Here is a 12,505-nt window from a genome sequence, read left to right as displayed (position 1 = left end):
CATGCGTTGGCACCGGCCCCACTGTGCATGCGCGTATCCCGTGGCACCAGTGAACCGCTCCAGTGCCGTGCTGGCCCCCTGTAGGGGACAGAATTAGTCCTTGGCACGGCCCATTTACACCGTCGTAAAACACAACGCCGTTTACGATCGCGTGGACACTCTGCCGCGGGATTAGAGAATCTTCCCCTAGATTCCTGCCACTTTCCATACTCCCTGTTCTATGACTTGTTCTGGAAACTTTATTGACCTCTCCTGAGCCCTCAGCCCCTTTAACTCGTTTAAAGTCCTCATCATTAACCTTCTCCTTTAACTTAATTTTATAATTTTCCATACAGCTGAACCTCCACATTTAAATTTCAAGCCCTATCTACTGCCCTAGTTATGCCATTCGCCAGGACTCTGATCCCAGCTTGATTCAGCTGATGACTGTCCCATCGGAGCAGCTCCCCAGTACTGGTTCCAATGTCCCGTGAATTCAAATCCATTTCTCCCACACTAACCTTTGAGCCACGCATTTACCTCTTTAATCTTATTGACCCTGAGCCAATTAGCTCGTGGCTCAGGTCGTAATCTGGAGATTATTACCTTTTGGTTCTGCTTTTCAATTTAGCCCCTATTTTTTTAATAATCTTTATTGTCACAAGTCGTTTTACATTAACATGCCAATGAAGTTACTGTGAAAATCCCCTAGTCGCCACATGCCGGTGCCTGCTCGAGTACACAGAGGGAGAATTCAGAATGTCCAATTCACCTAACAAGCACGTTTTTCGGGACTTGTGGGAGGAAACCGGAGCACCCGGAGGAAACCCACACAGACACAGGGAGAACGTGCAGACTCCGCACAGACAGTGACCCAAGCCGGGAATCGAACCGGGGACCCTGGCACTATGAAGTAATAGTGCTACCTAGTTGCTTATATTCCTTCAGCAGAACCTCTTTCCTAGTTCTACCTATGTCATTGGTGCTGATGTGGACCACAACAACTGGATCTTTACCCTCCCACTCCAAGTTCTTCTGCAACCCAGATGAGATATCCCGAGCACCAGAATTCTCGATCCTAGTCACAGAGAACAGTCTCTATGCCCCTAACTATATTATCTCCAAGTAGGAGGAGATTAATTTCTCTCTCCCCACTTGAATGGCACCCTGTACCATGGTGCTGTGGTTGGTTTGCTCATCCTCCCTGCAGTCCCCGTTCCTGTCCACTCAGGGAGCAAGAATCTCAAATCTGTTGGACAAGGTCAAGGACTGAGGTTCCTGCAATCCTATCTCCTGGATCCCTCTACCAGCCTCACTCAAAGCCACAGCCTCCTATCCATGACCTTTGGCTGAATTCAAGGTAGTTAGTCGAAGCGGTGTGACTCCATCCTGAAAAACAGTGTCCGGGTACCACTCCCCCTCCCTGATCTGTCGCAGAGTCCGAAGCTCAGAATCCAGCTCATCAACTCTAGACGGAGTTCCTCGAGCCACCACCACTTACCACAGATGTGGTCACTGGGAACCACGATGGGGTCCAGCAGCTCCCACATCATGCAGGAGCAACACATCCCCTGACTCTCCATCTCTATTTTATTAATTTAGTTTTTAATTTGTTTTTTTTTAAATTTAACTTTTTAAAATCTCTGCTTACTACCTCAATCTGAAAGCAACTTATAAACAGTAATTTAAAATGGATATTCAGATTTAGAACAGATTCCCTATTAGCCAATCAAGTCACAGCCTTCCTAGGATGTCACTTTTTTCTTTTTTCCCAATTGGAACACTCACTTTCCCAGGCTGCTCACTGCGTTTCCCCCGCTCAGCTCAGCTCCCGATGGAAAGGCCGCAGATCCCCAAGGCAAAATATTTTTCCTTCAAATTCAATTTCCATCAATGCAGCTTCAGGGTGGTCATGTGACAGACCTCCACAATGTTGGGCACAGGGGGCATGATCCTCTGGCCATGCTGCGCTGGAAAAGCAGCTCGCCACAGCGCAGTAAGGCCATTGAAAACCAGGGGACCCCGCTCCCAGGAAATACCAGACTCCCAATGCCTTGCGAGATTCAACGCAATCTAGGGGAGTTGCCAGCTGAATACCGCCCACAATGGCTGGGATCACCTTTTGGCAAATCTGCATATTAGAGCGAGGCAGTGAACTTTACTCTAATGTGCCAATTCCCAAGGAACGTGAGACTTTGGGATATTGAGCCCCACAAACAGGAACCAGGTGGAACGACACACATGGGAGTCTCCAAGGGAATTGGAGGCAATTGAAGTTTTCTCACATTGGCGAGGGAGCAGACTGCCATCTAGAAGCACCTCATCCCACATTGAAAGCTCCCCTTATAGCCATGTCCCATGATTGAGGTGCCTTTTGAAAGATTGGTTATGGGTCTCGTAGATCCTTTAGAAAAATCAGCCAAAGGTCAGCTATGGATATCAGTAGATTATACAGCCAGATAATACAAGGCTATTTGGCTGCATAATACTTCATGAAAAATGTTTTAGCTGGTGTGTTTTCTCAGGATGGATTGTCAAAAGAAACCATTCATCAATCAATGCAACGGCAGCACGGTGGCGCAGTGGGTTAGCCCTGCAGCCTCACAGTGCCGAGGTCCCAGGTTCGATCCCGACTCTGGGTCACTGTCTGTGTGGAGTTTGCACATTCTCCCCGTGTTTGCTTGGGTTTCGCCCCCACAACCCAAAGATGTGCCGGCTAAGTGGATTGGCCACGCTAAATTGCCCCTTAATTGGAAAAAATGAATTGGGGACTCTAAATTTATTTTTAAAAATCAATCAATGCAACATATTTACATTGCAAATAACAAACAATTTGTGTAAATTACTTATATTGGAGAGATTTCAGACTTTTGCAACAGAGAGTTCAGCGGAATTGTGAAGCTTGTATGGGAGCATGGCAAAGATTAGAATAGTTCGCTCCCTTCTATAATATCCTTGTCATGGGAGTGTCCCTTTAAGAAATGTTTTTGTCTTATCAATGGCTTCAGTGATGTCATTGTGTGGGTGGAGCTGCGCTGTGGCTCTGTGCGTTTTTACTTTCACTTTGAGTTTGGAGCTGGCTGTGGCTCTGTGTATTACTTTCGCTTTGAGTTTGAACTGGTTTGCACTGCACAGGTTGAAAGAGGGGTTTCTCTATCTTCATTTTAAAAGCAGTTTCCAGACTGCTTGATAACTTAAAAGAGATAATTGCTTTCTGGAAGGAATTGAAACCTGCTGTTTGAAAAGGGAAACAGAGTATCACTAACAAGTCTTATAGCAGTAAGAGTGTTGTGTGCTGGGCCACACCTTTGAAAAGCGGGTTCTGATTTTTTACTTGGATCTTGTTATTAAATTGGAACAGTAAAGGGGGAATTTATTAACGGTTACACATAGATTACTGTAGCTGTGTGGGGTATTTATGTTTTGTAGTGGATAGAAATTCTTGCATGTGTGTGTTAACTAAATTTGTAGAATAAAGTTTGTTTTTTTGATTATAAGCGCATAAGAACTCTATTGAATACCACCTGAGAGGCAGGCTCTTGTGCTCATCCAAGCCACATTCAATAAACAGTTGTAGATCAGGTGAACTCCATGATATAGTTTGGCGTTTTCTAAACCCTGGCCCATAACACTATCAATTCGGGCAGATGCTCAGTTCTCAGAGGGATTCTCCTCCCGTTTCTATCTAACGGGAATACAACCTCACGGTACCTTGGAAATGCGCAGAGAAACCGAGGGGGGAGGAGGTAAATATTGTTAATCAAGTTTTAAAAATGAATGAAAGAGTGCCTCAGGCGGGGAAAGAAAATATAATCCAACCATAAGTGAACCAGCATTGTAACCAGGACAACCACTCTGACACTTACAGGTGGACAATCGAGTGGCAACTTAAGCTCCTTGGTCTGGTAACAAATTGCTTGATGTTCAGGGACACCCATGGCCACTTAGCTGGACACCAGATAACGGGCATCATCCACGCACTCTGATTTCAGTTCACAATAATATCAGGGGGGATGCACACTTCATCACAGATGGAAGACAGACACTGCTTTTCAGATGGTGGTACATGTGTAGAAATGTATGAAAGCACCGGAGACAGGGGTCTTGAAAAGCTTTCGTTGAGCTCCCACCTTCAAGTTGCATTCAAATATTTGGATGAGAGGTTATGCCGGAATACGCCTCCATATTTTAATGTTTCCTTTTGATAAATTTCACTAAACTAGGAATATTTCCCACTTTAGGTTACATCAGGATTCTGGAAGAGGCCAAGCTTTTTGAAGAATTTGGATCCTGTGAAGGTGCGGATGCTGAACCCCTTTTATATGAGTCAAGCTGCGATACAATTCCTGGGAAAACCGGACATGATCAGACAGGTAAGGATATGTTTCTATTCTGATCTGTAAAGACAGTTGTGAATTCCAGAGAAAATCTCACCTTCCAAAACATGAAAAGGTTATTAACAGTAGAGCAAAGGTTGTAGATTTTTCTATCTGTTGTAGACTTGCTTTGAGAAAGCCGGAATTCTCCGGTCATCGGGATTCTTTGTTCCCGCCGGGAGCGCATTCCCCGCCAGCAGATTTCCCGATATTGTGGGGTTTCTTCAATGGGAAATCTCATGGACAAGGAGCGGAAGTGGAGAATTCCGCTACCAATGAATGGCACGCGGCTGAGAAACATGCGACAGGGGGACCGGAGAATTCCGCCCTTCGTGTTTTGAATATAGCAAAGCTTTAGTACATGCATTAGAGCAGGGTGTTAAGACAAAACAATACAGATTTCAGGTGAAACATATTTACTCAGGGGGAAGATTCGCAATGTTGTGCTTCAGGGTTTTAATGATAATCTCTATTAGTGTCACAAGTAGGCTTACATTAACACTGCAATGAAATGTTCTTCGTTGCTCATCGAAACAAAGTAAGACTTGAATATAAATTGGGCATTACATGACCCCCAGGGTGACCCAAAACACCTTTAGCCAATGAAGTACAGTCACTGTGGATGTACGAAATGAGAGCTGCTTTAAGTTAAAATAAGTTTGGAAGGTTTAGTATCTCCTTTGCAGTCATAAGCTGGGACAAAGAAGGACTGAACTGCTATCAAACTCAGTGAATTGATAATAAACAGTCATTGAAACAATTACCAATCAGGAGCAATAGCTTATATATCCTGTTTAACATCAAGAATGTCACAAGTCATTTCTCATTAACAGCACGAAAAAAAATCAAAAAGCAATAAAAAAATGTGTTATTATTTATATTCTCGTGGGATGTGGGTGTCGCATAATGGTATGACTGTTTCCTGGTTTTCCTGAGGAGGGATGGGCCTTTTCCTTGACTGCGATCCAGGCGGTGCAGTTTCTCCTGCTGTGCAATTGGGGAGAGAGTGCCAGAATTTTTACCCAATGATACTGAAGGAATGGCTGATATTTCCCCAAGTCAGGATGGTGTGGTGGGACTGGAGGGAAACTTGGAAATGACGTTCCTCCTCTGAGTGATGGTGTGAGAGCGTGGAGAGAGGCCACCCAACGACTGGTTGAAAATGTGTTTTGAGAATATTGTTAAAGGTCGAAAGATATAGAGAACTGGAAAAGTTATGTGGGGTGTAATGAACTCCAATTGGCTTTATTGGTTGGCCAATTGGAGTATGAGCTCCCTCAATGATAGCCCATTGAGGGGGCCCATATAATCACCTGTGTAGGCTTTGTGAGCAGTCTTAAGTTGACAGGACTGCTAGCAGCACTGTTTGTAGCTGCTCCTGTAATATCGTTATTGTAAATAAATATTGTTGTGGTGACGGAACTCCTGCCTCCCGTGGATTACTACAGTGGCGACGAGGTAAACTACAAATTTTGCGTAGACCAGCTGCCGCACTCGGAGGGTAAGCCTTGCCATTTTAAAAATGCCATTTTTTGGGAGATTTAGAGGCATTCAACCCGGCTATTGAGGACTGGTCCCAGTATGTGGAGAGAATGTTACTTCTTCCGGGCAAATGATATACTGACGGACGAAAGGAGACGGCTTATCCTGCTGTCAGCGTGCGGACCCTCCGCTTTCGCCATTATACGTAGTCTAACTTATCCCGATGCGCCGGACACGAAAACTTTCCAAGAAGTAACGGAATTGGTGAAAGAGCACTACGACCCAAAACCACCCCTCATTTTGCGTAGGTACAGATTCTACACAGCGAAGCGGGAAGACAGGGAGTCAGTCACGAATTTCTTGACCCGCCTGAGAAGGCTGGCGGAAAAATGTGAGTTCGGCCCAACGCTAAATGAAATGCTTTGGGACCGGTTAGTGTGTGGTATAAACGACCTCACAATACAGAAACGCCTGTTGGCGGAAACGGAGCTAGACTGCAGGCAGGCGTTACAGCTCGCACTGTCCCTAGAAAAGGCAGCAAGTGGGGCGCAGGAACTACAGGGCACGCCAATGGAGGTAGATACCTGTGAGAGGGACTACCACAATGGGTCCTGCTACCAGATAGCCGCTCTCAGGAAAAACCTGAGGAATAGAGGGAAAAAGGAAAACCCCAGAACTGCCCCCAAGTCTGCCAGGACTAACTGGAGACAGAGGGAAGTACTGGCTGAGGCTCCCCCAACAGAGAAGGACCATTTCTGGCACCAGACAGAGTGGGGTAACAACGACAGAAACCCTAGAAGGAGGTGGCAAAAGAGGAATAGCAGGTGGGGACGCAGGGAAGTACACAACCTAGACGCCCCATCCTCCTCCGAAGGGGAACAATTATATAATATTACAACGAAGAAAGCAGAACCCATTAGGATTACCCCACGGGTGAACGGGCGGCCGACAATAATGGAAATAGACACGGGTGCGGCCGTATCAGTAATGGGAGTGGCAGCATTTAGAAAAATTAAAGATGGACTCCAGCCACTAACCCTAACAAAAACATCGACGAAACTTAAAACCTACACGGGGGAACCCCTGGAAGTTCTAGGCACGACTCATGTACCTGTGGAATATGAGAAACAATTGCTCAGATTACTGTTGACGATAGTAGAGGGCTCCGGACCAAGCTTAATTGGACGGAACTGGCTGAAAGACCTAAAATTAGATTGGATGAAGATTTTCCAGAGTGGAAGTGGGCAGTTGAGTGGTGTACTCCAAAAATACCCGGAGGTCTTCCAGGAAGGTTTGGGGGAAATCATAGGCACCAAAGCAACTTTGCACGTGGACCCAGAAGCCCTTCTGAAATTTTGTAAGGCCAGGCCGGTACCTTTTGCATTAAGGAAGAAAGTAGATGACGAAATAGAAAGGTTACGGCGCGACGGCATTATCAGACCAGTACAGTTCTCGGAATGGGCAGCGCCAGTGGTACCAATTTTGAAGCCAGACGGCTCAATACGTCTCTGTGGAGATTTCAAACAGACAGTAAACAAATACGCACTGCTGGACAAATACCCAATCCCGAAAATAGACGACCTATATGCCAAATTGGCAGGTGGGCTTTTGTTCACGAAACTAGACATGAGCCACGCCTACCTGCAGTTAAAACTGGACAAGGGCTCCCAGAGGTTCGCTACGATCAACACCCTGAAGGGCCTTTTTCGTTATACTAGGCTACCTTTTGGAGTGTCATCAGGCTGCGCTATATTCCAGCGTACGATGGAAAATATTCTGCAGGGGCTACCGCAGGTGGCGATTTATTTGAATTATGTCTTAATCACGGGTAGGACAAACAGGGAACACTTAAGGAACCTGGAGGAAGTGCTCAGGCGTTTCGCAAAGGCAGGCGTACGGCTAAAAAGGGAAAAATGTGTTTTTCTGGCCCCACAAGTGACGTACCTGGGATATAAAGTAGACGAGTCAGGCTTACATCCATTAGAAGACAGAGTAAGGGCAATAAAAGAAGCCCCAGCTCCCACCACGGTCCAGGAGTTACGATCATTTCTAGGGTTGGTAACCTATTATGGAAAATGTATTGCAAATAGGGCATCCATCCTAGAACCCCTCCACCAGCTACTAAAACAGGGGAAAGAATGGAAATGGTCCACCCACCAAAACCGAGCATTTAGGGACATTAAGGAACAACTGTCATCCGAAAATGTCCTAGAGCATTATGACCCAAGGAAGGAATTGGTGGTCACTTGTGATGCATCCCCCTATGGGGTAGGAGCCGTCTTAGCCCATAGAGGAAGGAATGGGGAAGAACGGCCAATAGCCTACGCTTCGAGGACCTTGGCGATCGCTGAGAGGAAGTACGCCCAAATCGAGAAGGAAGGACTGGCGATGATATTCGCAGTAAAAAAATTTCACCAGTATCTGTACGGGCGGAAATTCACCATAGTGACGGATCATAAGCCGTTATTAGGGTTATTAAAAGAAGACAAGTCAATACCCCTGATTGCATCAGCTAGAATCCAACGCTGGGCGTTGCTACTGGCGGCATATAGATACGTTCTGGAGTACAGACCGGGAACGCGAGTAGCACATGCAGATGCTTTGAGCAGACTTCCCCTCCCGGACACTCCGCCGCAAATACCAAAAGTAGAGGGGACAGTAATGACTCAATTTTTTGGACACCCTACCAGTAGACGCGCAACATATTCGGTTGTGGACGCAAAAAGACTCAGTTTTAGCCAAGATGAAGCATTTACTGCTAACATGGAAACTGGAAAGACCAATGGAGCCCCAGATGCACCCATACTGGAGCAGAAGGGACCAAATAACCGTAGAAGACGGTATCCTATTATGGGGAGCCCGGGTAATCGTCCCAGCTCAGGGCCGTCAGGCAGTCTTAACTGAATTACATCACGGACACCCAGGGGTGTCTAAAATGAAGATGCTAGCTCGAAGCTATGTTTGGTGGCCAGGTCTGGACACAGACATAGCAGCCTTGGTACGTCGGTGCCAGGAGTGCCAACAGGGACAAAGAGTGCCACCAGCGGCACCATTGCACCCGTGGGAATGGCCAGGCAGACCGTGGACCCGCCTGCATATTGACCACGCCGGCCCTTTCATGGCCTCAATGTTTTTGGTGATAGTGGACGCCCACTCCAAATGGTTGGACATCCACCGGGTAAACACGGCAAGCACAGCATCGACAATTGAAAAGCTCAGGGCCTCGTTTGCAACACATGGACATCCGGAGGTATTGGGGTCAGACAACGGAACGGCATTCACAAGTGGGGAATTTGGAAAATTCCTGAAGGAAAACGGAGTCCGTCACATCAAAACAGCCCCTTACCATCCAGCGGCCAACGGCCTGGCAGAGAGAGCGGTCCAGACACTTAAAGCGGGACTCAAGAAGCAGCCGGCAGTGTCAATAGACACAAAGCTCTCCCGCTGGCAGTTTGATTACAGGACCACACCGCATTCCACAACGGGCATACCGCCAGCTGAACTCTTAATGGGAAGGCGGCTGCGAACGAGGCTGAGTCTCCTTTTCCCAAATTTAACGGGGAAAGTGGAGAAACAACAGGAGGCCCAACGCAGGGGGCATGATAATAGTCGGCAGCAGAGACATTTCCAGGTGGGGGCACCGGGTTGGGTCAAGAATGATGGGAATGGACCAACGTGGGTCAAAGACGGCCCAAACAGGGCCCATATCCTATCAGGTTTCAATAGGAGGTAAGGTGCTGAAGAAACACCTAGACCAAATAAGGGCAGCGGAACCACACCTGGAGGCAGGCGAAGCAGGACCGCCTCCAGCTGGGATAGCCCAGATGGAAAGGATACCCACACCCCAGCCCCGAGCAATTTCTCCAGACCCCGTCATCCAGTCGTCAGAGTCGGAGATGGACACACTCAACGAGGCCACCGCGACACCTCTCCCCGAGGAGGAGGAAGAACAACTTCCAAGGAGGTCGTCAAGGAAAAGACGGGCACCTATAAGGTACACCCCGCCCACTTCGGAGAACGACCCGGCGGACGACACAGAGGTGACAGACCCAGACATGAGGAGCAGGAAGAAGCTCAGAGGAATGCCAGCTGGCAGAAATTCCTCGGACCTTTGGGGGGGGGGGGGGGGGGAAGGGTGTAATGAACTCCAATTGGCTTTATTGGTTGGCCAATTGGAGTATGAGCTCCCTCAATGATAGCTCATTGAGGGGGCCCATATAATCCTACCTGTGTAGGCTTTGTGAGTCAGTCTTAAGTTGACTGGACTGCTAGCAGCACTGTTTGTAGCTGCTCCTGTAATATCGTTATTGTAAATAAATATTGGTGTGGTGACGGAACTCCTGCCTCCCATGGATTACTACATGGGGAATAACAGGAGAGGGCTCAAGGCAACTGAGACCCAGCTCAGAATGGTAGGATGAAGAGAGGACAAACTTGTACAAAACTTCAGAGAATGTTGCGATTGTCCCTTTAACAACACAGCAGATTAAGGGTTACATGGCTTGTGTTGCCCTTTGAGGGACCATCACTGAAGAGTCAAAGGATGAAAGAGTGCAAGGGAGGATTAACAAAGAGCACAGAAGGTGTGACAGTATTCAGATGTGTGTGAGTAGAGTGAAGGGTTAACGATAGTTGCTGAGCATGTATAAAAGGAGGTGTGTCACAGGGATGCCATTCACTGAGAGAGGTTTACTGAGCAGCATCTCAGATGGCAGCTCGAGTTATGTCTTGGAATTCTAAGATCAAACTGCAATATCAGTATATAATTAATCTTTGGCAATATCACTAAATGTTTCACTATCTCTCTTGATCACAAGGAAGTTATTGCAATTCAACCTTAAGCCCATCCAACCAGAATGTGCCTCAGGACTCCAATAGGTTGTCTTCATTCTGAGTGTTTTGTTTTGATCCCTCTTTATAAAGAGCAACTTATTGATAACATGCTCAATTCGCCTTTTTACTGTCTCGAATCTCTGATCCCTTAAACCACATTCAGAGTTCAATGCAAAGTTATTTTCTCATATTACCATTTCCATACTGATCACAATCTTATAAATCTTTAGAAAATCGCCTCTGAGGTGCATTGTTTCATGGACAAAGGTCACATTTCTCTGTTCACTGCTCTTAAGTCAGACACCCAACACAAAACTCTTTTCTGTGGCAGCCTGAATGCCTCAATACCTTCCATGTATTCTAACGAGCAGGATGGGAACCATCAGCAATAAATCTTTACATACTTTTATTCTTCTGTTTTGTCTATTATAGTTCACCATTTTGTTGGTTTTATTGATTGTTGTTCTGACACGGGACTGAGCTTCCAGTCAACCAAGGTCCCAGTGTTTCTTTAAACTTCATTCTAGCTCTTTCAACCCCATTAAAGGAGTTGGTGCGTTGGCCATGTTTCCTTCCTTTGAGCATTTCCACTTGTGCAAATTAAATTTCACCTCATCCCAAAGAAGCTCCCATTACCTCCTCATTTACAAAAGTTGCCTTCAGAAAGTCTGAAATACTCTTTCATATCAATTGTTTACTGTCTGCTAAAGGTCAAGGATCAGGGAGAAGGACTGTGATAAAATGAAAGTAAGTAACTGCACCACCTGGATAGACAGAGAGGAGGTTCTGAGTGGACTGGCAGGTTTAAAAGTAGTTAAACCTCCAGGGCCGGATTAAATGTATACCAGGGTGGATGAGGCAAGGGAGAAAATAGCAGGGGCATTGGCAATAATTTCAATTGCTCTCTGGCCACAGGAGAGGTGGCGAAGGACTGGAGGATAGCCAATGTGGTATCATTATTCAAGGAGGGACAAACCATGACAGGCCAATCAGTTGAACCTCAGTGGTGGTGAAAGTGTTGGAAGCAATTCTGAGAGACAGAATCAATCTGCATTTAGAGAGGGAGAGATTAATCACGACCAGTCAGCATGGTTTTGCGAAGGGGAGGTCATGTCTGACCAACTGATTGAGTCTTTCAAAGAGGTGACCAGGTGTGTCAATGAGGGCAATGCATTTGAGGTAGTCTACTTGGGCTTCAGCAAGGCTTTTGATCAGGTTCCACATGAGAGACTGATAGCGAAGGTAAGAGCTCATGGGATCCAAGAAAATTCAATCCAGAATTGGCTGAGTGGCAGGAAGAAGAGGGTGATTGTCAAGGGGTGTTTTTCTGACTGGAAGCCTGTGTCCAGTGGGGTCCACAGGGATCAGCGTTGGGCGCCATGTTGTTTCTTGTTCTTATAAATGGTTCAGACTTTAATGTCGGAGGTTTGATCAGTAAATTTGCGGATGATATGGAAATAGTCCGGAGAATAGCCTTAGATTACAGGAGGATATAGATGGGCTGGGAAGATGGGCTAATCAGTGGCAAATGAAATTCAATCCGGATAATTGTGATGTGATGCACTTGGGAAGAACAGACAAGGCAAGTGAATACATGATAATGGCAGGATCCTGGGAAGCACTTGTAGCCACCGAAGTTGGCCATTCCCTCAATACAAAATGGAGGAACGTAAAGCTTGCAGGTTAAAATGGACAATGTTTGCAGCACAAGCAGGCTGCACCATGCCAATGTGTATTCTGTCTGCTAAGAGAGCAGACAGCACCGAAATGAACATTCCACATACTAATAAGGCAATCTCCGGGATAGTTAACATAGCAATGGAACGATCCCAGAG

The 12,505-nt window shown here is 46.4% G+C and overlaps 1 protein-coding gene across 1 annotated transcript in view; it reads left to right on the top strand.

Moving 5' to 3' along the window:
- LOC119954013 overlaps positions 1–12,505 on the top strand; it is a 149,766-nt gene that overhangs the window by 124,881 nt on the left and 12,380 nt on the right. The window contains exon 10 of the mRNA XM_038778790.1: positions 4,221–4,352. Coding sequence (XP_038634718.1) covers positions 4,221–4,352 — 132 coding nt within the window. The remainder of the gene's footprint in view (positions 1–4,220; positions 4,353–12,505) is intronic.

This window comes from Scyliorhinus canicula, chromosome 19 (genome assembly GCF_902713615.1).
Source record: "Scyliorhinus canicula chromosome 19, sScyCan1.1, whole genome shotgun sequence".
Lineage (NCBI taxonomy): Eukaryota > Metazoa > Chordata > Chondrichthyes > Carcharhiniformes > Scyliorhinidae > Scyliorhinus > Scyliorhinus canicula.
This window is presented reverse-complemented; position numbering and strand designations above follow the sequence as displayed.